The 27,920-nt window shown below is 34.1% G+C and overlaps 3 protein-coding genes and 1 long non-coding RNA gene across 5 annotated transcripts; 2 read left to right on the forward strand and 2 right to left on the reverse strand.

Annotated features, from left to right (window-relative positions):
• Nucleotides 1–4,541: 4,541 nt before the first annotated feature.
• LOC105970717 (hypothetical protein) lies at nt 4,542–5,514 on the forward strand. Its single transcript, XM_012995541.2, has 3 exons — nt 4,542–4,615; nt 4,702–5,135; nt 5,210–5,514. Exons 1-3 carry the CDS (start codon nt 4,598–4,600, stop codon nt 5,253–5,255), a joined length of 498 nt encoding a protein of 165 aa, XP_012850995.1. The 5' UTR covers nt 4,542–4,597; the 3' UTR covers nt 5,256–5,514.
• Nucleotides 5,515–7,821: 2,307 nt separating this feature from the next.
• EMB1220 (pre-mRNA processing ribonucleoprotein binding region-containing protein) lies at nt 7,822–12,578 on the reverse strand. 2 transcript variants are annotated; one of them, XM_012995562.2, is made up of 9 exons: nt 12,245–12,578; nt 12,057–12,112; nt 10,388–10,453; nt 10,070–10,207; nt 8,930–9,822; nt 8,730–8,800; nt 8,483–8,585; nt 8,283–8,358; nt 7,822–8,132 (listed from the first exon to the last, which is right to left on the reverse strand). In XM_012995562.2, the coding sequence occupies exons 2-9, from the start codon at nt 12,057–12,059 to the stop codon at nt 8,031–8,033; spliced, it is 1,452 nt and encodes a 483-aa protein (XP_012851016.1). In that variant the 5' UTR covers nt 12,060–12,112; nt 12,245–12,578; the 3' UTR covers nt 7,822–8,030. The 2 variants fall into 2 exon arrangements, with proteins under 2 accessions (XP_012851016.1, XP_012851017.1); XM_012995563.2 differs by having other exon boundaries at nt 12,249–12,456.
• Nucleotides 12,579–17,462: 4,884 nt separating this feature from the next.
• LOC105970691 (uncharacterized) lies at nt 17,463–19,528 on the reverse strand. Its single transcript, XM_012995523.1, has 3 exons — nt 19,359–19,528; nt 18,368–19,277; nt 17,463–18,056 (listed from the first exon to the last, which is right to left on the reverse strand). Exons 1-3 carry the CDS (start codon nt 19,526–19,528, stop codon nt 17,463–17,465), a joined length of 1,674 nt encoding a protein of 557 aa, XP_012850977.1.
• A 6,019-nt stretch (nt 19,529–25,547) lies between these two features.
• LOC148766909 (uncharacterized) lies at nt 25,548–26,566 on the forward strand. Its single transcript, XR_016034322.1, has 2 exons — nt 25,548–25,737; nt 26,233–26,566. It is a non-coding gene; the product is annotated as an uncharacterized LOC148766909 (long non-coding RNA).
• Nucleotides 26,567–27,920: the final 1,354 nt, after the last annotated feature.

Here is a 27,920-nt window from a genome sequence, read left to right on the forward strand (position 1 = left end):
TTATGCTATTCCTCTATCAAAATTCAGCAACAAACATTCCAATATTTCATGCCCAAAATCAAATTTCAACAATATCACATATTAAAAATTAAATTTCCAAAAATAATATAAAATACTAAAACGAATCACTTTCAGCCATTCACACTTTCACATCACAAAATTCTGAAACTTTTAATTTTAATTTGAGAAACACAAAAATTCGTACCTTAGAATTTAGAAAGAACTAGAAAGGGCTAGAGGTAAATCTTGGGAGAAAGCAACGGCGCGTAGGCGGCGATGGGCTGATAGAGAGAGACGAGAGATATATCGGCGACTAGAGAGAGAGACAATAGTCGAAGGTAAGGCGAAAATGAAGAGTATAGTTTTTTTAGTTGTGTATTTTTATTCATTTCACCGAAAGGTCAAAAATTAAATATTGAAACTAGTATCGGTTGGTCGGGTAATATTAAAAACATAAAGAGAAAAAAAAAAAAAAAAAAAAAAAAAAAAAAAAAAAAAAGTCGGTTGGTCGGGTAATATCGGTCAACCGACTTTTCAACAAATTAGAAACTATACCCGACCCAACCATGTATGGGTCGGTTAAAATTATCGGCCCGACCAAAATGAGTCGGTTGGTGGGCAATTATCGGCCAGAATAGTCGGGCAGATAATGGGTCGGTTGTCGGGTAAAACCGACCCATGAACAACCCTATTTAGAAATATTTTATATTTTCTTAATGTTGTTATGTGTTTCGTTAATTTGTTTCCAATGTTTAGAATAGTTGTATCAATTTATTTGAAAAAGAAAAACATAAGTGGCTTTATTTTTGTCTTCGGGCACCTTAGGCCTCCCGAACTCTGGTATCGACTATCGACCATGAAATTATGGGATGTGGCCGTTGTGTGGGCTGGTGTTGACGGTGTGTATGGAATGGGTGCGACTGGCAATGCTGGAAGCTGTAGGAGTAGAGGTGCACGAAATGATTGTTATGGAGATCAATTTGGATTTATCGCGAATTAATGTATCTGGACATTGCTCATGTATGTATTCATTCTCATTTCTGAGTAATTATACTCTTCAACTAAGTCAATTATCAGAAATCTGAATATATATATTTATTCAAAAGTTTATTTTATAGTTAAGGTTCAAAATATATGGAGTTTCAAATGAGAAAAAGGATTAAAAAAGAAAAAAAAGAATTGTTAGGGTTAAATAGTGGAACGTGAATAGCTAATAGTACAATTAATAACAAGGGTGAGCTTAAGTGCAAAGCCACACGCGCGCTGCAGTCGCCCGCCCGGCTCGAACTTACGCCCGGGTCTCGGGGCTTTGGGCTTTGGGAATGTTTGGTTTGGAGTTGGGCCATTTTTTGACCAAATTTAAATTAAGTTTTACGGGCTTAATTAATTAATTCGAATTTAATATTTTTAGCTAATCAAAGAGCGACATAGATGACACATCATCGTCCAGTATGCGACATGCATATCCATGCGCGCGCCAAGTGTGGTACCTCATCATCCAAAAAAGTAGATATCTAAGTTGAATTGGTGCATGGTCCGTGCGAAAAGATGTATCACATTTTCAGCCATTTTTCTTTACAAAAGTTGTGTCTTTTGGACACAAATTTTCCAAACCTATAAATAGAGCTCCTGCATAATGGAAATTCACTAATTCGAATCCAAAGCATTCTCTGCATTGAAAAATCATATTGTTCATCTCCTCATTCATGTCTAGAGAGTCCAAAGCTCACGTTTTGATCGTTGTAGTTCGACTTTTGTTGTGCTGCAAAAATCGAAATCCGTAAATAGTTTTATCTTGGGTACAGTTGGCTAAAATGTAAGCATATATACAGGTCAATCTTGTCTTACAGAGAAAGAATTTAATTCTCGCATCGACTTCTTTTTCGTCCTAAATTTGTGTCCAAATATTCATTTTGAAATATACATCATATTTAACAGTTTATTTTGGCTAATTTATGAGGTAAATTATTTTAAGATTGATATGCCATTGAAGTACTTCATTTATTTGATGAGGCTAAAACCTTATGCAGTGATATTATCAATGCTTGGTTATGTTTTCATTTCACATGAGACTTTTTCCCGAAACAAATTTGTGTTAAGGTTTTCAAAAAAAATCTTAAAATAACTTCTAAAGTTTATCTTTCCCTCATGCATAATGTGACTGCTACATTAAAAACAAAAAAAAATTGGTTGCAACTAAAAATTATCTTCACTAAAAAACAAACAAGCATCACTTTTTTATTTTTTAAATTCTTCTTTAGAATATATTTTCCTAGCACTTATAAACATGAGTGAGGACTAGATTATATTTTATCGCATCTCAATTTATAATAAACATATTTTTATTCTCTAATTATTCTCTCAAAATATATTTAGCCAAAATAAAATGAAAATAACTCGCCAGACCGTATCCAAGCACTAGCATCCAAAGTTTTTGTTGCTCTCAAAAAAGTGGAGTAGAGATTTTGCTTAAAAAAATGTTAGTAGAATAATAATGATTATTCTTTGGGTTAATAAGATATAACCCCTCATTAGGAAAAATATTAGGACTAACCATCTTACATTATTTTTAATGGGTCAAACCCCCTCACAATTAGCAATTAGTACTGAACTACCCCTATAATTTCTAATAGCAATGACCCCCCCACTATTTTTCCCAAAGCTGCATATCTTCATCCGTTTCATCAAAATAATTTATCCTCAATTTCCTCTACGGTGCTATATTTGTGCCAAGAAAATCGCCAAAAAAAATCTGCAAATATATCGGATCATTTCCCAGACACAACAATGCCCTAGTTTGCTACATTTCTTAAAAAAAAAAAAACAACAAATAATATTTGTGTGAGAATCGTTGAGAAATACAAGTCAACAACAATGGTGAAAGGTAGCAAGAAGAAGACAGGTAGTTTCCTATACACTCGTCGCTCCCCTCGACGTCTATTAACCTAATTTATGTACATTTACCACATAATTTATGTTTTTGACACCCTCTTCAGCGACTCCGAAGGACAAAATCGAGGTCTCCTACAGAAACGGTATACAGCGGTATGCGACGACCATATGCGACGGTTCAGATGTCTTCCATGGTTGATTACTCAAAAATGGAGTTTGTTAACACGATTGTTTTTTTAGATCTACAGATCTATGGTCGCACTATTTGTTGACTCATAAATATTTGTTTTCCTATGAAATTTGTTTTATCAGAGTCCAAAACAAAGAAAAGACCAGTGTTGTCGAAAACATAAAATATTGTAGTCATCTACACTCAGAGTCAACTATAAAATCGGTAGTTCACTATATTTTTCCCAAAGTCAACTATAAAAATTAGATAGTCAACTATAATTTTTACGATGTCAACTATAAAAAAATGGTAGTTAACTATATTTTTGCCAGAGTCAACTACAAAAATTAGATAGTCAACTATAATTGTTCAAATGTCAACTACAAAAAATTGGTAGTCAACTATAATTTTTACATTAATTTACCATATTATTTTTCAATTTAAGATACTATGGTGTTATAAAATTGAATACTCATGATAAAGATCTCATCTTCATGAAAACATGAATTTCATGGAGTAGAAAATAAATTGATTTTAACGACCAAAAAATGAGATATAGAAGAAAAGGTACAATAGTGAGAAGAAATAGAGGAAAAAAAATGAAACAGAAACCGACGAGAAGAGATGAATTGAGGGAAGAGAAAGAAGAGAGATAGAGAAGAGAGAGGGAGAAAAAGAAGAAAAGAAAAAGATACGGGAAAAGAGGAAATTGGGAAGGAGAGAGAAGAGAGAGAAGATAGGAGAGAGGAGAGAGAAAAATAAGAAGAAGAGAGAGAGAGAGAGAGAGAGAGAGAGAGAGAGAGAGAGAGAGAGAGAGAGAGGGAGAAAAAAACAAGAAAAGAAAAAGATAGGGAAAGAGGAAATTGGGGAGGAGAGAGAAGAGAGAGAAGGGAAGGAAGAGAGAGAAGATAAGAGAGAGGAGAGAGAAAAATAAGAAGAATAAAAGAACACATTAAAAAATTGAGGAAAATAAGGAAGAGCGAGAAATTAACGGAGGATATAAAATGACGGATATGAGAGAAATAAGGAGAAAAAAGAAAGTTGAAGAAAAATATGGACAAAAAATGGCATAATAAGCAATAACATAAGCTTAGGGGGTCACACAATTCAGAAAATATTAAATGAGTTTGTCTACAACTATTATTTTACCTAATGAATGGGTTATCCCTCATTGTCCGTTATTCTTTTTGTATTTACATATGTTATTTGATTTGAAAAGGAAACTATCAATCATTTTACCCATCCGTATTTACTCTGTATAAGAAAAAAGTAAATTAAAAATAGAGTTATTAAATGGAAAAAAAAAAAAAAAAAAATTAGCAGCAGTTGAAAAACTAACGGATGAAAGCGCAAAGAAGTTGAAGAACCATTCAAAACTCAAACTAACGGTTTTCATGAATGAGACACCACACCACTAACTTCGCTACAACTACTCTCTATTATCCAATATTAATTTACAAACAAATTTGTATGCATATTTGTGTGTATACATAGTACTTGCAAACTTAATCATCCCACTACAAAAAAAAAAAAATAATGGCATTCAGTGCAGCGGTAAGTTCGTTCCAACAATTAAATTAAAGTAATCCCCCTTTTGGTTTCTTACACCAAATTAATATATAATTTTTTTTTTTTGACAGAAACAATGCAAATCAATAATAATGCAGCGCAGCATGTACAGCCACTTGTCCATTCGGAATATGGCTTCAACGACAACACCAAAGATGGCGGCGGCATCAGTGGCTGCTGCCGCTGCTAGCGGTGCAATGCAGCAACAAGGGGGGAGGATGAAGAGGATAGGCGCAATATACGGACCAATGTGGGCGGTGATCGGAATAATGGGAGGATTAGTCGGAACGGCATGCTGCATTGGGATACACACCGCCAAACAACAGCTATTCCATTCACCGTCTGTTCAGGTTACCAAAAAGAGAAGGGAGTGCGTTCCCGAGGTTGACACTCCTGAAGCTGTTATCCGTTCAGCCGACAAGTTCGAGAACAAATCATTCCTAAGGAAGGTCGCTCACATTCAGGACAACCGTAACCGTGCAGTTCATCCCGATCCATACGCTCGGTATTTTATTCTTCCATTTTTATCTAATTATGTTTATTTGACATAGATTAAACGTGTTTTACTTAATATGGCAGGTCTCGGGAGGCTGAAACCTTACACTCGGTGGGCGTTCGCACTTAAGCATGTGGAATTGAGTAATTCAAATGTTTGTATATAATAATAGCAGCTTATATATATTAGTAAAATAAATGGTTAGATTTTAGAAGCTAACCTCTGTTACCCCTGTTTTAAATGTTTGTTTTTTTTGGTTTGGATTATGCATTGTAATTTGTATTTGTGCCCCTCTGCTTAGTTCAATGCCTATAGCAGCAGTAGTGAGGTGCTTAACTGTATATTTGTTTACTACAATAATAAAGTTTGTTTAATTAGTATTTATTAACTGTCGCTAATGGCTTCTTACTTCTTATATGCAAAGAGGTGAAGTGTTTCGACTTGTTATAATCCTTAGAAATCATACTTTCACAAAAATTATAATCCTTAGAAATCATACCTTCTTAGTTGTCATAGTATAAATTGATGGTTAAAGAAATGAAGTATATTGAATGAAGAAAAAATTAAATAAACGTGTCATACATGTATTCTACAACTCCAGCAATGGGCGACATCACAATTTAGTTGTTTAACAAAACTGATGAACACATTTCATTTAAATGCATTTTGTAGTAACATAAAATTATCTAAGTACGAACATCCATAAACCAATGTTTATAGTTCTATACCTGTTGTTGTAATCATAAGACATTACAATTATAAAGTACAATAGTCGTGATCTTACTAAAAAGTTTTCAGTAATCATAAGAAAAATTATACTATCATGTCCTTTCATTTGTAAGAGTTTACAAATTCGAGCACTGATGATTCGCTTCTGGAGTTGCTTGTCGAAGTCAAAAGTTGAACACTTTCTGCCTCTTGCTTCTTTTCCTCTTGGCATATGCATCCGCAATAAAATGAAGATTAACATCTGGGGAAGCCCTGACAAAGTGTTAAACGTACAACTTGAATCACACTAAATAGAAACAAAAAGATTTAACGTACAACTTGAATCAGGATTCTAAGTGATAATAAGATTTAACGTACAACTTGAATCACACTAAATAGAAACACAAAGATTCTAATAAAGTTACTTGCTCAACCTTAAAAAAAATTAAAATATTATTCGTGTAACGGGCTAGTGCATTGAACGAATGGTACAATGAATATTATACACGTAAAATATTAAAAAAAAATGTATTTATTGAAAATAATAATAAAAGTAATTTCATAAATTATAAGTTATTAATTAATGTATAAATTAATAATTATTAATTTATCGATAAGTTAATATTTCGGTAAATTAATGAATTTTTGCTGGTTCCAACTGTATTAATTTATAGAGTTTTAATTGTATATTAAAAAAGAAAAGGAAAAAGAAAAAAACAACAACAAAACAACTCATCACTGAAACAAAAAATGCGATGATTGTATTTTCTCAAAAAATAATTGCATATATTTGATTGAAGGACGGTGTTGAATCAGATTTTCAGAGATCACATGCAAGAGTAGTTGTAACTCAAATTTTGAAAACAATCATATATAAGAAATAGAATTGAAATGTAAATCACAGACAATGTAAAAAACTATCAGGAAAAAATGGATGGTTAATTTTTTTTTTTTTTTTTTTTTTTTTTTTGAGTAATGGATGGTTAACTTTAATGCCCATCACTTAAAAAATCCCCAAAAATCAACTCCAAATTTCATACAACCTGAATATAGTGAGCTTCACCAATATCCCTTGAAACTAAGAATCATGTAAAGTAAAAATCATCTGGAGAAAAAAGGTGAAAATAACTTGGTGTGAGAGGTTACAGTTTTCCTAAATTGTTGCGACCTCTTTGATAGAAACATCAGCACTACACTACAGTTTTTTCACACCCACCGGCAGCGGAGGGAGATATTTTCGGTCCACCCGCGGAAGTTGTTGTAATATTTTTTCATCCAATCTGAAAAATAACTTGGTTCGAGAGACCGTGTGTTGCAGTTGGAGATTGTGTTTGCAGTAGTTAATTTTGGAGACACGAACGTGTTTTATTTCTTCTAAAATAGTCCTAGGACTATCAAAAAATTACGAAAACTGCCCTAGGGTTTGAAAACCCTAAAGTGCCACGTGTCAGCAAATGAAGTTAGGGATTCTCATAGATTAAAAAAAATTGAGAAATTGAAATTAAACTCGATTCGTCTGTATATATACAATATATATGAAGTTCATAACTCACCATACTGCAAAAGAATCTATCTTTCACCGGAACAATTAAAGGCAACTCAACTGATCAGGCATCTACTGTGTAACATGGAAATTACGAAACCTGCTGGAGTTCCGTACGTACGATGATCTCGGCTTTAAACAACGGATATACACTTCAAAATCATATTCATCTTTTAAATATGGAACTTATAAACTACTTTGCTACGAAAATAGTTTTAAAAAAAATACAAATTAATGATCGCTTTTCTAAAGAAAATAAAAATAATTTACTATTAATTAATTATCTAAGAAAGCAAAAAGAAATGTTTAACCAAATATTTACCCAAATTAAAAGGATTTTTATGAAAAATAGTTATTTTGTTTCCTTTCAACTGAGGAATTCCGTTGATGAATGAAATTGAAAAGAATGGAAGCATATAGAAATTATTTTTACGACACCCAAACTGAAAAAGAAGACACAAGAAATTACGATTTGGCAATAAAATACGAAAAGTTGATCACATCTGGGTACAGCAAACACCATTTTGATAAAACAAAAGATCAATTAATTAGAGCAAAAATGCACCGAAAATCAAGCTTAGAGAATTTGTAAATATCAATTTCACCAGAAGTCTCAAATTCTCAGACGAAAGAACAGGTTCTAAAGTGTTGTTTCATGGTCTCTTGATCTTTGAGAAAGTTCCAGTTTCCGAAAAGTAAGTGCTTTGAGTACCACCGCCAAGCTGGTTTGCCTGAGGGTTTGAAAGCTCAATTCCCTGAAAACACATATACGATATACACATTTTAGTAAATTCCGTCAAAGTATCAAAGGAAAAAAAATAGTAACTACAAAGTATATGTTCATATCTCGGTTCAATCCTAATTGTGTGCGTGACTGTGTGATGTAAAGAGAAGCATCAAAAAACCTGAACAGGTGTGAAAGCCAAACTCGAAGTAAGTCCAGAAGTTGCGCCACCTGTTCCGTAATCTCTCCCCTTAAACCTGAAAATTTAAAGTGCGTGAATAAATGAAGTGAGAATTTTCTCAATTGGGTTAATTTCTCGTTTAGTAACCATCAAAGGCAACATAAAAAGGGTTAAACACGAGTAATAGCATAACACCGTACTTCTTGGCTACTTTAGCAGCAAGCCTGCTTTGACCAGCTGATACACGTAGCTTCCCACTACCAGCTTGACCTAGCATTCCATATCCTTCTCCCAGTCCATCACCTTCAATAAAAATCACCAATTATCAGAAATATTATCTAAATCAACAGCCCATGACTTTGAAAACGATATATAAAACACAACATTATTAATTAAACAAGTTTTAAACAAACAATTTAATATAACTCGTGAAGTTTGGCATAATACCTAGTGAGCTCTCCTCTGGTATGCCGAACTGCATTCTGTTTGCCAGCTTACGCATGTCTGTAATAGCATATCTGATACAAGGGTTCAACCACATTAGGTTCTTGAAATTAAGAAAAAAAAAAAAGAATTAACTTCAAACATGACCTCAAATATTTCTTTTAACATTATAAAAAAGTAAAAGAAAAGGAAATTTCAAGTACCTTTCTTTCATCTTTCTTAACCTTCGACCACCTCTTTTCTTTTTAGGCTCGGAGTCAGGAACGGGAAGAGGTTTAGGCTGCTTGGCAGGGGGAGGCTCTTGCCATTTCTCAATCTTTTTCTGAATATCTGCACGAAAAGTTCTCCCAGTTTTTCCAGTTGGATCTCCTCTAGTAGAATCTACACGTGCAGCAAGTGTAGACTTTGCAGCCAAAAGCCGGCACGCACGCATCTTCAAAGAAGGAGGAGTGCCCTGAAATATCTCCGTTTGTTCAATATAACCAACACGAAACTGTGACGTGGCAGTTGAAAATCCAGCTAAATTCTTCCTTTTGGCACCGAGTAGCTGAACATTGCATGCAGGCATTTTCGCCAAAGCCGAAAGGCCGCCAGCTGTCCCCATAAGTTTGGCAGCGACAGCACTTCCAACTATAGCAGAAAGATTAGGAGCAATATATCCCATTCGACTCTCCACAAAATCAAGAACATTCTTCTTTGCAGAATCTAGAGCGAGAGCACGGTCACATGCATCAATTGTCTTTTGCAAGACATCTTCTGGAAGAGGCTTCCCACTCGTGGTTGAGGCTGTAACAGAAACTACCATAATAATGGCAGAGGGTAAAAGACCTTCTAGGTCAACAAGCGTCAGGTCAACTTCATTCCCAATCTTTTTAACAACCCGAGCATAATCAATAGGGTGATGAACCAGAGACTCGAGCTCGGGGAATTTTAGGCGGTACTTGTCGCGGATAAAATTGTGAATGATCACTATTTCATTTTCAATATCAACCGACAGTGCGTTACAATCAACTATCAACTGGTATTCTGGGTCATCTTCTAGAACAATTGCTTGAGATGAATTCTCAGAACCCCTTTCCAGCGCATTTTCAACTTTCTGCAAAGCATCAAAAAAATATATAAGTCGAAGCCATAACACTAAAAAAAATTAAGTGGATTTGATACATCATTAACTCTAAACATCACGGACCTATAGAAGGAAATGAGTTGCTGAACAATCAAGGAAATGCAACAGTAAATTCACCCTAGAGTAAAGGCAAACATCATCAAGTACTGAAAATACATGAAGCGTAATACTTGGTGGATAACATTAATTAATTGTCTAAAATCTAAACTAAACTGACCATTATGATGTCTGCAAAGCGCTGAGATTTTTGTAGTTTCGACACACTATCGAGATCATCGTAATTAAGTGCTTCTATATCTGCCAGATCACCATCTATATCTTCTTCCATTTGCTCTGCATTGTCATTGTCCTCTTCCTACAAGTGAAGTACTGCCAATTTAGGGACACAAGCAAGATAAAAACATATAAATACAAATCGAAGTTTGTGAAACAAAATTTAAACAAGAAAGGCGTCCAACAAGTACAGAACAAAGTCATATTTACATGCAATCATATAGAAAACTTATGACTTTGAAATAAACTGCAATATACTAACCTGAAGGTCATCTTCATTATCTGACAATTCATCAAGATCAGCCAGAAAGGAATCATTAAGAGTTGCCTGAAACAAGAAGCATATTTACCGTCATCGTCAATTTACTGTATACGATCATACAACAGTTCTGGAAATTAAAGCAAAAGTAATCATGTGTAATACAACTTTTAGTCCAAACAACCAAGTTACATAACATGCATAAGTATAGTTGACTGCAACGAAAGAAGTTTCACAAACAAGACAACAACCGTTACTTCTGTAGTAAGCAAAGACAAAGTGTTCATTCTAGCTATATATCAATATAGCTAATCAAAAGAAAAGGAGATTCTCAAACATGACAACAACAAATAATTAGGTGACAGCAGATGAAAATTGTTCACTCCGACATTGCACTTTAGTATTTTGGAAAAGCTGTTCGGGTGGGAATAAGGAACAGGTTTCTGTAAGGAACAAAGAACCCTGTCTGTACTCATACAAAAAGGGTTATCTAGTATCAACAGACCACCAGAACAAAATTCCTGACGACTGATCTATTACATCGTCACACTACCAGTAGAGCAAGATATGAACAAAGATAGAAGCCAAATAAGAGATGGTATGAGATGGAACACTACTTCAGTCAAAATTGCAGAATCATAAGATATGCAGCAAACAGGCCTCTGCATTTACGCATTCAGAAACTAATTATACTTCTCCATACACATACAATTTCAAATGACCTACAGCAGGCACCAGTTCTTCACCGGTGCGAAGCATGTATAGAGACAGCTAGTGTTAATAGTATTACCCGAAACTCATCGTCATTGTAAAAAAAAAAAAGAAAAAAAAAACAATAATAAATATTGTATAGTTGTCTTTTAGAGTAATTACATAGTTGGATCATTTGCTATCTTAAGGTCCAGGACATGTCAATGCAGAACTATGAACAACAAGTGGCGACATACTTAGCGCAGACTCTCCTCGACAATGAGGTTATATTTACGTAGCTCTTCATGTTGACAACAAAAAGAACAAGTTATATCGTTCGAATGTGAGGAAATAGTTTTCCCCATCCAATCAAAACTAAACAAGCAACGCAGACACTGTGGGAAGTTCAAAAGTATTGCTCGCTCTGAGACATTTGTAGATCTATGTTGTGCTTTTATAAGTTCCGTTTTCTGATGGAAGTACTTACATCGTTTAGTGACCAAGGCCCAGCAGACTAAAAGTTCTAAGAATACAAATAATGAACACAATTTGAGTGAAAAACATGAACTTGCTCTTAATGTAACAAATGCAATTCTATATTCAAAAGTATCCCCTTTCCCTTACGCATCACATAAACTAGATACAAAAGTTGATATGCTATTGCTAAACGAAGAACAACTCCCCTCTACAAATTCTTCCCATTTGGGCTTTGGGACACCAGTTTATATTCATGCACATGGCAGAAAATATGATACATTAATATTTCATAACAAGATACATTTAAATACAGATTGAAAAAAAAAAAATTCTATGAACTAGAGTTAACATGATCAAACCAACCCTAATTTCTTCACTCCCAGCACAGCACATAATACATATAGAAGTTTTTCACACACTAATTAATAGGGCTTTAACTCAGACGCAGTAAACAAATAGCACAACCAAACAATTGATATAACTGAATCGAAATACAGAACATTACCATATTTTTTTTATCTTACGGTACGAGATTTAAACCTCAAAATTGGTATTGCAGACCTGCAAATAAATTGTAGAGAATCACCCGATAGAAAAAGAACCATATTCATCAATAAGTATAAATAAATACACGGAATTTGGAAGAATAAAATAAAAAATTCAAAACCCTAGGGCACAAATTAAAAGACATACCAACCAGAAAACAATCGCCAGGAAAGAGAGACTATGCAGTCAATTAGTTACTGTATATACTCTCCTACCGAGTATGAAAAAGAGTCGGATAAAGAACGCGATTCTGCTGGAATTTGTATTGCGAAGAAAGATGAACACCGTCGTATTTGGTTTTTATTATTTTGTTCCATCTTTATGGAAAATTACATGTTTAGTCCTCAAACTTTATCCACGTTTTTTAAATTGCCCTATGGATATGTTTGAATGACTATAATAGTCCCTCATGATTCCACTTTTTAACAAAAAAGTCCACCGTTATTTTTCCAGGAGTTTATTGTAACAACTACCTGTGTGTAATCTCTAATTGTCAAAGACACCCGTATTAAAACAATTAGAAAGAACCCCTATAAAAATTAGTCAAAGTCAGTAGGATAAATATGTGATGCCTCCAGTTTCTGAAAATATATATAAATAGGTCATATGTCTTTTTCCACCCTAGTCAAAAACTCAAATTCTAGTTTTAATTTGGCAGACCCCTGATGCATAGTGATGGGATCATTTTACACTTATGTCAGTTTTTGTGAGCCCCCATACGCCTAGCTCCGCTCCCCCTTCCGCAACACCTTCTTGCTGAGCTGAGCTGCCAACTATTATGCCGCCTTTAATCGTGAGGCTAAAGTCAGGGAAGGGGAAGACAATAGATCGGAACAGTTGTGGAGTCCTCTGTCACCGTTGCCATGAGATTGGAGGCCAAAGTCAGGGAATACCAAAGTCTTTGTCGTCGCCGTCGCGAGATCTGAGATCAAAGTAAAGGAATATTTATTTTTGGGGTACTTAATTTGTTTCGAATTTTGTGTGTTTGTGGTTTGATCGATCGTTTTTTCTCTATTTGAGTTGTTCTATCACATATGCTATTAACTGCTCATGATATATGAAAGTGATTTGTTTCAAATTTTCCTTAGTGTACTTCAAATTCGTTAGCAGAAAAATAAAAAAAGTGTATTTCAACCATATTTGTATTGAATTATATTGATTTTTTTATTTGTTATACATATTTCAAAAATATTGTGTCATATTGAATTTGATGTTACATGGAAAACGTGAACTAAGCTTTGCTGCTTGAAATATTATGAAGGATAACTTTGGGAAAATACAACTGTTGAAATTATATAGATTTATGATCATTGTTTATTTTTATTTGTCATGTAATGTAATTAGTATGTTCCATTTCGCTCTTCATTTTTTTACTATTTGTATTTTTTTGACACATATTTTGCTATTTATATTATGAGATGCATAGAAGTGTCTTGAAGTTGGATTTATGTTACAGTGGTCTAAACTTTATGTTACTATATATTATTATACAGGTCATGGGTCGGTTCGATCCGGTTCATGGCTCACTTTGTTAGGAACCGGAATCGACCCATGCAACACACGGTTCGACGGCCCGGCCCGGCGCAGAAATATATATATATATATATATATATATATATGCAAGCCCATTTTTTTATTAGTTCAAGACCTCCAACATAAAAATACACCCTTAATGAAATTCAAAATCAAATGAAAAACCCAAATCATTAAAAAAAAATCGGCGTTACAACACCGATTTTGACTTGTAAAGTCGACGTTGTGTCGCCGATTTGGTTAACAAAAATCGGCCGATTTTCGTGTACAAAATCGTCTGGGTAAACCGATTTGGGAAACCAATGAAAACACACAAACAAACCAATTTCAATCTCAATTTTTTTTCCAAAATCGGCTAAGGCATTGCAACCAACAAGAAGTAGCAATAGATTAATGTTCATCCACGCATATTTATCAAGAATCGATGCTCGATTAATGTTTTCGAATTGACAAAAAAAAGTTTAGTAGAAAGGACTTACTTGTTGGTGGTGGTGCGGTGGTGGTGATGGTGCGGTGGGTGGGTCACTGGTCATCGCCGGTACGGTGGAAGTCTCGCTAGTCGGCGTCTCGGCGGTCTGGCGGCGGTCTGGCGGCGGCAGTCGTGAGTTTTTTTTTTTTTTTTTTTTTCTTTTTGATTTTTTGGTCTTGAACAAATTAGAAATAGGGTTTGTTTGTATTTGAGTATTATTTATTGATAAATGTATATTCGTCCTCTTTGGTCTTGATGTAATAAAATTAGATTAATTTACGAGCTTGAACTAATAAACCCCTTTATGTGGATTTGAACTAATAAAAATGGCTTGCATATATCTGCCGTCATATATATAGGGGAATGTGAATAGATTTTCTCAATTTATTTTTCAGTTCTTTTTAGCAGATTTGCCCTTAAAACGGCGCCCCATTTCGTCTTTATTTCTCCCTTTCCATGTGCAAACTGAATTTTATTTGTATTTTTGTAATACCTTTTTTTTCGTCAGACGAAAATTGTGGGCCCAACTCCTTCTTGTTCCTTTTCTTTTCTGAAACTAGTAATACACCCGTGCGATTCACATGGTATTCATCGTAAAACAAATATTGAATAATAAAAAAGTTTCTCAAAATAGTAATATTAATTGTTAATAAGTAAAAGAAAGAAGTAGAAAATATTCAAAAATAAAAATAATTTGTATGGTGTAAGTGATGAAATAAGCCGAGATAAGTGAAAAAAACTAAAAATCGAAGGTTTTAATTTCCGCATACAAAAGAACGAATATATAGTTGGTCCCAAACTTGTACAACCATAATGAAATGAACGTTGAAAACTTGAATTGTTTGATACCAACCGCCCTAAACGCATGCAACAAATCCAATACAATGCAACTGACCTGCATACGTTGTACAATGGTCATACGAAATATGTAAATTGTTACCAAAACAATACCAATATAACTGTTTAATTGCATAAAATCATTGTAAAAAGATTACCTTCATGAAATATAGCGAGCGGAGTCCATAGCAAGTTCCTAGTACAATTAAAATAAAACTACAAATGAGGAATAACAAAACATAAAAATAATAGATAATAAAGGTCGTCAATGAATATTGTAATTTATTATATAAGAATTACCTTCATATACGCTGAAAAACTTCCTTGTATACAACATTATTTGTAATGTTGGTTGTGTCACCAGATTCCGAGTTAATCAAAATTTTTATGCCACTTCGACTCTTAACTCTTGAGAGTGCGACATAGAGCTGCCCGTGACTGAAAATAGGTCTCGGTAAGTACAGGCCCACGTGAGAAAGAGTCTGTCATTGACTTTTATTGATTGTCATTGCGAATGATACCATCAGCGGAAACGGACGTCGCTGGAATTTAATAGGCAATGCAAAGTTGGACGGTACAAAAGTCATTCTAGGAATGAACACCATATCACCAACATGTTTACCGGATAGAATCCTACAGTTGAGAACGTGTTTTCCCATATTAATAACCCGAAGCCTTGTTCCATTGCACAATCCTCTGGCCTGATCAATATTTCTGGTGAGCATAACGGGAACACCTCATTTCAATGTCAACTTATGTGGTGGAATTCCGGAGCATGATATGGTGTTGAGAAACTCCGGTGAGTATATTTCTGCGTTGACATCCGACAACAACTCCTCCTTGCACATACTATCGAAGCTGAAATAGACCTTCTCCTCTCCCATTATGATCGACAAAAAATGATCGTTCACAAAACCGACACTTTCATTAGTGGGTGCAAGAATTGCTCTGCCTTCGAAATACTCGGGAGTGAAAAGGTTGGTCACCAGATTGGGATAGACAAACTCTATAAGATCCAAAAAGGGATCTGCAGAATTCCGAATCAGCATGTCATCGGGAATTTCAATTGTGACATCACCATCATTTACCTCGCCAACATCGCCATTGCCGATTCTCAATATCCAGTCCGCAAATTCTCTTATTTCATCTGCATTGGCGGAAGAGGAGGACGACTCAAGTCTCATGTTCTTGTTTAACTTCATAACCTTACATTGTCTCCACAACGGTAATGAATTGATTGTAGCATGAACAATGTCTTGTCTCGACGCTTTCAACACAACTGGCAGAATTTGCCGAAAGTCCCCTCCAAGCACTACAACCTTGCCTCCGAATGGCATATCTGAATCAAGTATAGATTTCATTGTTTTGTCAAGTGCTTCGAAACAGTACCTGTGCATTATCGGTGCCTCGTCCCATATGATTAGCTTTGCTCTAGACAACAATTCTGCATGTGGGCTCTGTTGTTTGATGCTGCATGTGGAGCTCTCATGTACAATTATTGGCAGTCCAAATCTCGAATGAGCAGTTCTGCCTCCTGGAAGTAGAAACGAAGCAATACCACTGGAAGCAACATTTATAACTATTTCGCCTTTTGAACGGATAGCATCCGATAATGTTTTCCATATGAAAGTCTTTCCCGTTACTCCATGCCCATAAAGAAAGAACAGTCCACCTCTGTCATTTGTAACATCATCCATGATATCATCGAACACTTTTTTTCTGCTCATCAGTAATGGATGAAAGGTATTTCTTAAGCTCTTCACGCATCGCATCAACGTCATAGTCCAACTCGTCGAGAACTAATCCATGTACCGTGCCGTCCGTCATCGACCCAATTGGAATCGGCATTGAGGGAAAGTTACTCAGGCTTTTGCTGTTGCTTTGCAATATATTTTCTATTTCAATTAAAGCGTAGTTTCTCAGAGTATCGTCTGACACAGGTGGACCTTCAGTATAATATAATATGAAATTTTTTCATAATGCGGCGATTATAAAAATATATAGTTTTAATTCAAAAGTGTGTAGTAAACTGTGTAAAAACGTAAGATGTATTCTCATACCTGAATTGGTACGACGTTGTTGCAGTTTGTACGCAATATCCTCGGCGAATTCTTTCCAGCAACACTCCCACACATGTTCCGGTCTGCTCATATTATTTGCGACCAAAAGTACGATGAACAATCGTCTCATATAGTCACCACTGGCCCACTCGTTTGCCTCCTTTATGCAAGCTATGTACTCCTTGTCGTCATCTAGTAGTCCAAGCGCAAAGCACACATCTTTGAAAGTTGGGTAGACTTGATCCTCGACTTTCCTAAGATCATCGTAACACGTGCAACCTCTTTGAAAGTTCAACAACAGTCTCAAGTAATAGTCTTCACCCTTGCCCGGGAGTACATTGGTAACCCTTCCGATCGAGAATCCTATCTTTCTCGGCATCCAACAGCGAGCTTTTTTCTTATAGACAAATTTCTGTGGAAACTCTCCATACCTCAAATTTCTAGCTTCAGGGTACAACTTATTCGCTTAGAACCAAGCAAGGAACATCGTTTGCTTCGCAGTCGGTCTGTTCAGCACATCAACTAATGAGTCATTATCTATAAACACAACAGCCTGACTGTCCGGAAGATGAAAGCTTAACCTAATCACCGGTGGGTCTCTAAAGTGAATGTCAAAGCTAAATAACCTCCAAGCAGCCTCGCATATCGAAAGATATCTGCAGTCGCAGTACATCTTTATCTCATTGCGACTTTCAGGAGTTTCACCTGGATTATTTGATTGATAAAATGCCACCGTGACTCGATCATGTCCTTTGTTGACGTACTTGAATAAGTACTTTATCGACTTATTATGGTTGCACAACTCGACATTAATGTGTGCTCTGTACTTTTTCAGTAGAGCACGGTTATAAGGCACGACGGAACTATTGTCAAGATATGTTTTCTTCTTAACCACGGTCCTCCCATTTTCTCTTATTCTGTACACCGGATAACCATCTGCATCGGCTTCAGTACGGTTGACAAAACTCATTGGAAATCGCTTCGTGCAAATACCGTCCTTCATGCATGGAGAGTTTTGATTGGCCAGACCGCACGGGCCGTGAATCATATACTTCTCAACCTAATCGTACGTCTTTCGGTCTGTTACCTTTATGTGGGATTTCGGCACATATGATTTTATCTATGTCTTTTGATGTCTTCGGTTTATCTTCATTGTGAAGCCAAATCAATATGTGCACATGCGGGAGACCGCGCTTCTGAAACTCAATTGTGCAGACATCTGAAAATTTTACATTTTAAACGTATTTGGTTAGCATTAATATACACATATTTTCAATGTTTGACATAATAGAATATTTATACTATTATAAGAGTAGGCAATGTATAAAATATATAATATGTGATACTTTTAACTTATAAATTGATACTTACATGCTCTACCGCGACCAAATATTTTTCCCTCGGACTGTTGAGCTTCATCTTAAAAACTCGAGCAAGAATATCGGGACGGTCTTCAGGTCTCAAATTAGTACCGCTCAACGCCCTTTGAATTTCTGGCCACTGTGGATTGCAGGTAATAGTGATGAACAACGATGGAAATCCAATCCAGTTGCATATTTGAAGAGCATCGACGAAGTTGTTAAACATGTATCTTGGACCTTGGGTAAAACTGCTTGGTAGAATAACCCTCGTGCCAATGGATCTAGCATCCGTATCTCCCTTCAAAATAATTTCCTCGATACCCTTGTACATGTCAACTCTCAACTTATCCTGGTTAAATCTTATGAATTTCAGTCTTTCCGATTCAACCATTGAAAATGCGTCGACCATGAATTGCTGGCACAATTTTTTTGAGTGCAACAGAACCGCGTTGTCGCCAAATCTTTTCTGAATTCTATACGCAAAGTACTGCCGCATTGTTAACTTCTTACATATACGTGTACCACTCGCTGATGTTTCCCTCAATGGTATATCATCCCTATAACCATCCTCGCCGTAAGAAAATATTAGCGGATACTGCAGTGGAAGATATAGGGGGTGCAACTCACTGATTCGCTGGAGTTTTTGCGATTGTGTCTCGACAACTATGTCTCTAACACCCTTCTGGGTGTCAAAATCACCAACAATGAGTCCTGCGATTTCACTGGAGTTCGGCAGATTGTAAGTACGGCCATCCGTACTTCGTTTCTTTATGAGTCTCAATTTGACATCCTCCATTCCTGTCTGTGAGAGCCTGTCCCGGGTAGCTCTGTAAGACTGAGCAAGCACATTTGAGCTGTCGACCATATCCTTCAATGTATAAACAATCTCAGGATCCAATTCGCTGGAACTGTCTCCGGATCTGCAACGATAAAATCAAACGTAAAGTAAATTCCTTGTAATATAATAAAAATAAGAACATATAACTGAAAGTGCTTTATACCTGACTGCATCCATTCGATTCTTGACTTCATTCTCCGTGTCAAATGTATAAAGTTGAGCAAACTTGGGACGCGATCCTTCATCTGGCAACAAAGTACCCATTAAATGGTAGTTTTGGCCATGGAGTAGAAATGTGTACGGACCGGATCCTCTGTTTATCGTAGTCTGCATCTTTCCTCCAAAAGATTTGAATGAGAACATCATATTATACGACCGTATGTGTTCTTGGAAATGCTTGCTTCTTCAATCGGTACCAAATAGGAGAATCTTTAGGGGATCTGGTGCTTCTATTAAATTGGGCAATTCGATTTTTCCTCCATTACAGCACATTGAAAACTTAAGATTTGATGTACCCTTTTGCTTATCGATCCTTTCCCCGTACCACATCATTGCGCCACATGATTGGCATTCGTACGACTGATCACCAAGATCATCGTATTCTGCGTAGGACAAATACATCCGTTATTACGATGAAAACGACATGTTATCATACGTAATAAATATTGGAGTACTTACCATCATCATCGTCGGAATCAGTGAAGGTTTCGTCATTTGATACATATTGTGATTCTATTTAAATAAAAAAACAATACTGATATCAATTAATTATTATGAACAATTATTCACGGCGAATTTTACGTGATAAATGTGATCGAAATTATAACACATACCTCCACAGTCCGAAGTAATTTCCCGTATAGTCTGTAAATCTTCATCGACCAAAGTGACAGGTTTTGAATCGATATCCAAACCACATGCAACATAATGTATGGTTTTTTAACTATTCGATATCCTCTTTTCAGTACGAACCGAAGAACTGTAAATTATTCAATGAATAAAAAAATATTATACTTTTACTATCTTGGATATGGTAACATATTAAATACAACTGTGTTACATAATTGTATTAATTTTGTGTTTAAGACATATTACGAAATGTATCTTTTGTTGGTTTCGTAGTATGCATTATCATAAATATTTTGCACACTACCAATGCTATGTAAACCATCTATCTCGTACGAATTAGCATCTATTGGAAATATTGTTAAAGACATCCGTAAGAAAATGTTGAATAATTATTCTAATGATAATAAGTAATCAATAGAGTGCAAACCTTCACAATTTGCTGCAACATTGTTATATGTCACCTCACAATTTCTCTCATAGTTTTTTTTGTTATTTGTATCTGTACTTGACATACTTTTATCATTTAGAGTTCGAGTTTTTCCTTTATACTGAGCAACTCTCTTTTTGCTGACAGTGTATTCCAAATATGTTTACATAATATAAAAATATAATTCTTCAGTATAATTTATATATTAAATTACGCCACATATGTGTAAAACAAAGACAAATCTTATTCCATTATAGGTGAAATACGATATATATATATATATATATATATATATATATATATATATATATATATATATTGAGTTTCGTTAATACAAATGGTAATGTTGTTCGTACCTGTTGTTGCAACATTTTTCACAATTCTTCCACTGTTTCTTTCAGTTCTAATACTGATGTATTCATATTAAAAACTGTAAGGGGAATTAAGTAACATGAAATGTATGTAAACAATTAATATAATAATTAATCATTACCATTTGTAATATCGGATATAATTAAATTGTTGGGTGTAGTTGTGATGTCGGGTTATTTGGTGTATATTAATTCAAGATCTTTGAATCGAATTCCAGCTCTCTGCCTGGATCAAAACTCCTCTGTGTTGTAAAATTTTGATTTATCGATTGATTTTCCGCAAGAACTTGCATTTTTTGCCGAAAATTCTTATGTATATTATCGGAATATATATAATAAGGATGCCCAATACTAACTTTTATTAATTGGACATTGTTAAATGATATTTGAAGCATATATTTGTATTAACCGAACATATAAATGCATAATTTAATTGATCTGAGGGGTCCATTAGCTTCTTTCCCTTGTTATTTCTAATTGTTTGCATATTATGGGTATATCCATCATCTGTATGAATAAATTAAAAGTATTATTACATCCAATGATACATATATTATTGTATAACAAACGTAGGTAAACATCTCGTGACAATATATAAATACAAATTAACAAAAATAGAAAATACAGAAATAAAAAAATGATACTAACCATTTGTCATAGTAGATAGAGTTAAACTGTTTGTTGTGGTTGGTGTTTTCATTATTAGATGGGCACAATCCCACAGTTTTAGTTCCATTTACGCAACCATGGATCGATTGAAACTCCTTCGTGGTCTAATTATTTGATTTATTTATCAAGTAAGACCCATATTAGAGTGAAATATTAATAACATGATTAGTAAAATGAATACTTGTGAATATACATCGTAAAGAAACAATTTTCACGAATTTATTTGCAAACAACAAAGTTTTTGTTACCTTTCGCCGGTGTTAATGTTCTCTTGTTTAATTTCGGATATAATTTATGCGATTTGTCTTTGCAGCTTTTGTATCATGAATGCTGTTCTGGTTAAAAACATTTCGCGGGGGACGTTTTCTTTCATATTTGATTGTATATTCGTAAAAAAATAGGATTACAATGTGATACAACAAAAATGATGTAGCGTATTTATATAATTGCAACAATGTTATTAAATCTATTTAAGACCATAAAATCTTCAAATATTACGACTAATATAGAATAATTTATTAAGATTTGATTAATTGGCATGTTTCCGTATTTAATGGATTGTAATAATAACTAAATATATAATTTGCAAGATATGTAAGGCAAGAAATCAATTAGTTAATGATATATGTTATTTATAAGAATATATTCCTGAAAATATATAAATATCGTATTTTTTTTTTGAAATGCTAAATCCCACACTATTTTTAATAAATCATGCAAATTAAAAATATTTATCTCTCTACAATCTTCTCTCTCGTTTCCCACCCTTCTTTTTTTCCCTAATTTTTTCACAAAATCACACACTAAAAATATCCCTAGCATTCCAAGTTCAAATTTGACAAAAAATTTCACATGTTCAAACTAAAATAAATTTGGAATTTGAGGAAAAAATTCGAATTAATATGAATTTGAATAATTAAAAAGGCTTACTGAAATTGAATAAATATTACATAAAACGGAATTCGTTTTATGATTATTCACGTAAAAATTATTGAATTTTGAGTGACTTGGATAAAATCATTTTAGAGAGAATTTTAGTAGAGAGATAATATATTTTTTTTAATTTATGTGTGGGATTTAGATTTTAGTGTGGGATTTAGCACGCCCCTTTTTTTTTATGCTGAATATAAGTCCGACTACATCCAAAAAATGGATACCAGTGAATGCGTGCCATGTGGACAGCAAATATTAATTATTTAAGAGTTTGGTGGGACCCATTTTTAAAAGATTGAATACTCCTAAATTAGGAGTATTCATCGTAAATTTTAAAATAAATTTCAAATTTTTACTACATCCATCATTTACGTTTGTTAAATTATTACTAAATCATGAGGGTTTTATTATTCTTATTGGAGACAGTAGTCAGATCACATTAGGACTCCTAATCGTAGTTTGTAATACGTTAACTATTTTTTTTTTTTTGACAAGAAGCCAATTTTATTATTAGGCAAATATAGCCAAGTTCAAGGGAAGGAGATAACCTTCATTACAATTAAGGTCAGTAGCTTTTGCAATGGCATTAGCCAAGCAGTTACCGGTACGTTTGACAAACGAGAAAATGCAGCATTGAAAAAGTGGTAAAACAGTAAGACAATCCTCAATAAAAATACCATAAGGAGCTGAAGTGGCCACACCTTCTTTAAGGGACTCCGTAATATGCAGACAATCGCTCTCAATAATGATTGACTGCCACCCAAGTTCAATCGCAAGACGCATTGCAAGAAGGGCTGCGTGAGCTTCCCCAACGGCTGGTGGCGGTCTCCCAGGATGCAACTCTCTTCTCCACCTAATGCAATTTCTAATTTCTTCATTCACTGAGCCATAAATCCAACCAAGTTCCCAATTTCTACAAGCATTGAAAAGAAAAAAAAAAAAAACTCACAATCTGAAGATTTAGAAGTGATGAAGAAGATGAAGAACAATTAGAGGTATTTATGCATTTTTCATTATTTTTGTCTTACCGTTGATAATCAACGGTCATATTTGCAAATCATTCAAATTTTAATTTTTATTTAAAAAAATTAAATTTGAAATTTAAATTCAAGAAATTTGGTTTTGTTTGAAGTTGGGTCTCATTAAATCAGAGTCTCCAAACCAATACCTATATTTAGGAACAATTTTACAAGATGGCAAAAAATGGAGGGCTATCATTGGAGTTCAATTCTCCTAAAGTGCAAATATCACTTCAAGTCCGAACCTATTTTCTAGTTCGAGTGAATATGGAGGGGATTCGGTGTCGGAGACCCAAAATTTAACTTAATCATCAAACACCAACGTAAGGCCGATGGGGCACAAAAAAACTAAAAAAACAAGATAAGGGCACTATAAATGATACCACGAGACAAGCTGATTCAATGGCAAAAGTAATGAGGGATTACCAAGAAAATTTTGAGATTAAAAAATTTCAAAATTATGATGACGAGCAGGTCCTCAGTTGAAACTCCGGAGAGGAAAGCATGGTTGATTGAACAATAAAATGCCATTATTGCAAAAAGGTCATCTCGTTCACGGAATTTTGACGATGATGTCTATCACCCCGAAATGCCTCCATCTGATTTAGTATCTTGATGTTATTTTAATGGTTTATTTTTCTGATTATCGTTGACTATCTTAAATGTCGTTATTTTAATTGTTAATTTGAATTTCTAGTAATGTCTAATAAGTTATTAATAGTAATGTTAATTTTTTTTTATATAATTTTAAATATTGAGTTTATAAACAACCAATTAAAACGAGGATTAATATGGTTGACCCAAATATCCCTTAAAATAGAAGGAACAAAACGAAAAAAAAAAAGACAATGAATAACCATCTTACGACATGATTACAACGATGAAAATTAAAAATTCAAGTTTCCATCTCGATACTCTTTCTAGATATGCTCGACGAGATCATTTCGGAGCATAAAATAGCGAGTTGTATCTGTAAGTCCGGCACGGTTGCTTAAATATTTTGCAATCGTTATCAGGTCTCGATCAACAGGTTACTGCTCCACGTGCTCGAAAAAATCGTCACCTTCTTGATTGCGGTTGTCTTCCACGATCATATTATGAAGAATTATAATACAACATTTTATAACTTCATCAATTAGTGCATTGTGCCATAATCGACAAGGTCCTGTAATAAACTCAAATCAAGATTGGAGAATGCCAAAAGTTCTTTCAACATCCTTTCGATATGCCTCTTGCAACCTCGTAAATAATTATTTATCGCGTCCTTGTGGATCGGGAATTGCTTGAACAATAATAGAGCAACATGGATATATACCATCTGCTAGATAATACCTTTGCTTGTATACTCTACCATTTATAGTAAATCGAATATTTATGGCTAGAAAAATAGTTACGGTTAATAATTAATAAGTTATTTTTATTAAATTTCTTGCTGATAAATTAGTTATTTTAAAAATAATAAATTAGAGTGCTTGAAAAATATATAGATACGTGTTTACATATTTCTTTATTGCACATGATATTTTTATTTTCAACAAATTTCCTTTTTCTAAGATACAAAATATCAAATTCTAATTAATAAAATAGAGGTTCCCCTTTTTTTCCCGAATACATAATAAATAAGTAAAATATGTAATTACTAACCATTTAATAGGAATTTTTATTTTGTCAAAATAGTTACTTTTAATATAAAATATTTTTTAGTCTCTTTCATTCTACATTCAATTATTTAAAAAAATTATTTGGGTAATATATTTTTTTCTTTTGTTGAAATCCAATATAATTTCTCTTTGCCAAATAAATTACATAAACATGTACACCTCCTATCACGTTCTACAATAGGGAGAACGTGCTTGTTTTAAATTGGTTATAACATATATTATTTTTAATTTCAAGATTAATAAGCCATTTTTTCATTAATTCCAACTAAGATATCAAATTTCCTCAAAAAAAAAAAAAAAAAAGAAAAACCTAGATATCAAATTTATACTTGGTGGGTCTAACAAGATAAAATAAAGAAAAAAGAAAAAAATAAAAAGAAAAAGAAAAAAATATACTTAGTGCGGCACTTAGTGGCGATAGATGGAAAGCAGTAAAACTAATTAGCCCCTTTTCAATAGGAAAAAAACTTCTCTTCCCTAATTACTTGGTGGCGGCAGAGAGGAACATGAGCAGTTTGCTTGCAATCGGCAGAGAGGAAGCGACGGAGAAGAAATACTTGGTGGCAGAGAGGAAGCGGCAGAGAAAAACAAGGATTAGTTTCCCTAATTTCAGGTAATTAAATTTTTTCTCCTCATCTCCCTCGCCCATTGTATGCTAGAAAATTGTATCGAATATATTCGTTTTTGTAATTAATAGGTTCTATGATTTCGTATATATGTTGAAATTCCTGTAGGGGTGATTTGATTTGAAATTTGATGGGTTGTTCTGCATTCACCAAAGAGATTAACTAGTCGAGTAGACGAGTTAGAAAGTCCATCGGATTTTCAATCTACTCTTGAAGACCAACCTCATTTAGAAGAATTGTTGAAGCAACATGGCAGTACATAGATTTTTTTTTCTTTTTTTAATATTTGATCATATTTTATTTCTTGGTTTTTTCAAGATTTGGTATGTTGGTTATGAAAACTTGAAGATTTATGATACTAATTAAGCATTTGTTGTTACATTGCACTGGTAGTTCATATTTTTCGCTTATTACCTAAATATCCTCATGTCTTTGTAGATTGAATGTTTTTAGCTAATTTTGTGTGTTACTTTAAATGTCAGGCATTAAGCACTATGTCAACTAGTACGGGTAATCATTTATATTTTTTTATACGCTGGCAGGCTTCGTCCAAGGGGGATATGTGATTTGGTTTGAGAGCTGGTTAGTGAATATTTATGATTCATTTTGATTTAGTTTTACATAGATTGATTAGATGATAAACTTAGAATGCTAGAGAATTTATTTTAATAGTTGATTTTGTTTTGTTTTTTGATAACTTGAGTTGAACACTTTATGTGACTGGATATTATGATGAATGATTATTTTGATGGATGTTACATTAGTATTTTTTGTATGTTCAGATTTATTTATTTATTTATGAATATTTGTGATGTTCATCTCAGGAAATACTATTACTTTGATTAATTTAATACAGGTTCAATGGAAACATGTGGGTCATTTTTTTTCTTTCTAGATCGTTTTTAATAATGATGTGGATGTTTTAATAATTTTAATTGTAAAAAAAATTCAATTAACAAAAAAAAAATTAAAAAGATAATTTGTTTCTAACAAACATAAGCGTTAGCATTACTAAAAAAGTGTTACAACCGAATACGCTACAGTTGATGTTGTAACACAGATAACCGTTAGTATTAATTACATTTTTAACGGTGTAATTTTTTTCTAACGAATCTAACCGTTAGTAATGGTATATTTTTTCTAACGATTGATGTTTTTTTTCTAACGGAAAATTGTGTTACAATAAATAACATAAGTGTTACAACAAATATCGTTACAATATATTTTCTAACGGATATAACCGTTACAATTAATTATTTTGCTAACGGTTTGGATTATTTATTCTAACGGACATCATCCGTTAGCAATTTCTACGTCTGAATTTCTAACATGCGTTTTCTAACGGAATTTCGCCGTTAGGAATATTAATTCTAACGAATATAGTTGTTAGAAAAAGCCTTTTTTGGTGTAGTGTGAGCTATATAATACATTAAGATCATTACACGCACCTGGTGGACCAAAGTATGAATGCCAAATCGAAGTATCATATGATGCTACGGCTTCAAGTATTATTGTAGGCTTGCCATGGCGCCCAGAATATGTACCAGCCCAAGCGGTCGGACAATTTTTCCATTCCCAATGCATACAGTCCATACTTCCTTGCATTCCAGAAAATCCCCGTTGCTCTGCTTTTCTAAGTAGTCTAACCATGTCTGCATTGTTAGGTCGTCGAAGATACTCCTCTCCATACACTCCATTGACAGCACAACAAAAATGCTTCAAAGGCATATGAAGATGTGGTCGCTGCTATTTTTAGATACTCGTCATTTTCATCTCCAGGATATTTGTAAGCGAGTATACGAAGTGCAGCTGTCATCTTGACATGGGGTGAGAAACCTTGCTTCCGGGAGGCATCCGGCTTTGCCTAAAGTAATCGTCAAAATGTACGATATCATTCATAATTCGTAAAAATAATTCACGCGCCTCATACGATTTTTAGTTCGAAAATCTTCAGGAGGATATATAGGATGATCTACAAAGTAATCATTCATAAGTCTCTCATTCGCAGCTCTTCGATCCCTTCTTATGGAATTCCGGCGTAATGATGTTCCTTCGTGTTGTGTTTTGCACCTTCCCTGTGAAGCCAACATAAGTGATTGATATTCGACGTACATCGTCGTCATCATTGTGTGGCCTTGGTTGTCGTTGTCAGAGGAGGAATTATTGCTTC

This window comes from Erythranthe guttata, chromosome 11 (assembly GCF_056151865.1).
Source record: "Erythranthe guttata isolate IM_541 chromosome 11, IM_541, whole genome shotgun sequence".
NCBI classification, from domain to species: Eukaryota; Viridiplantae; Streptophyta; class Magnoliopsida; order Lamiales; family Phrymaceae; genus Erythranthe; species Erythranthe guttata.

What these genes read in the sequence shown, in the direction of transcription:
- LOC105970691 (XM_012995523.1), bottom strand. Translation starts at nt 19,528, where the DNA reads ATGCAGACTACGATAAACAGAGGATCCGGTCCGTACACATTTCTACTC. An exon ending in AATCGAATGGATGCAGTCAG is followed by an intron (nt 19,278 to 19,358) that starts GTATAAAGCACT and finishes TTATCGTTGCAG; the next exon opens with ATCCGGAGACAGTTCCAGCG. An exon ending in ATTTGGTCGCGGTAGAGCAT is followed by an intron (nt 18,057 to 18,367) that starts GTAAGTATCAAT and finishes ACGTACGATTAG; the next exon opens with GTTGAGAAGTATATGATTCA.
- LOC105970717 (XM_012995541.2), top strand. An exon ending in CATCCCGATCCATACGCTCG is followed by an intron (nt 5,136 to 5,209) that starts GTATTTTATTCT and finishes TTAATATGGCAG; the next exon opens with GTCTCGGGAGGCTGAAACCT.
- EMB1220 (XM_012995562.2), bottom strand. An exon ending in GCTTTGCAGACATCATAATG is followed by an intron (nt 9,823 to 10,069) that starts GTCAGTTTAGTT and finishes GATGCTTTGCAG; the next exon opens with AAAGTTGAAAATGCGCTGGA. An exon ending in TGGCTTTCACACCTGTTCAG is followed by an intron (nt 8,133 to 8,282) that starts GTTTTTTGATGC and finishes ATGTGTTTTCAG; the next exon opens with GGAATTGAGCTTTCAAACCC.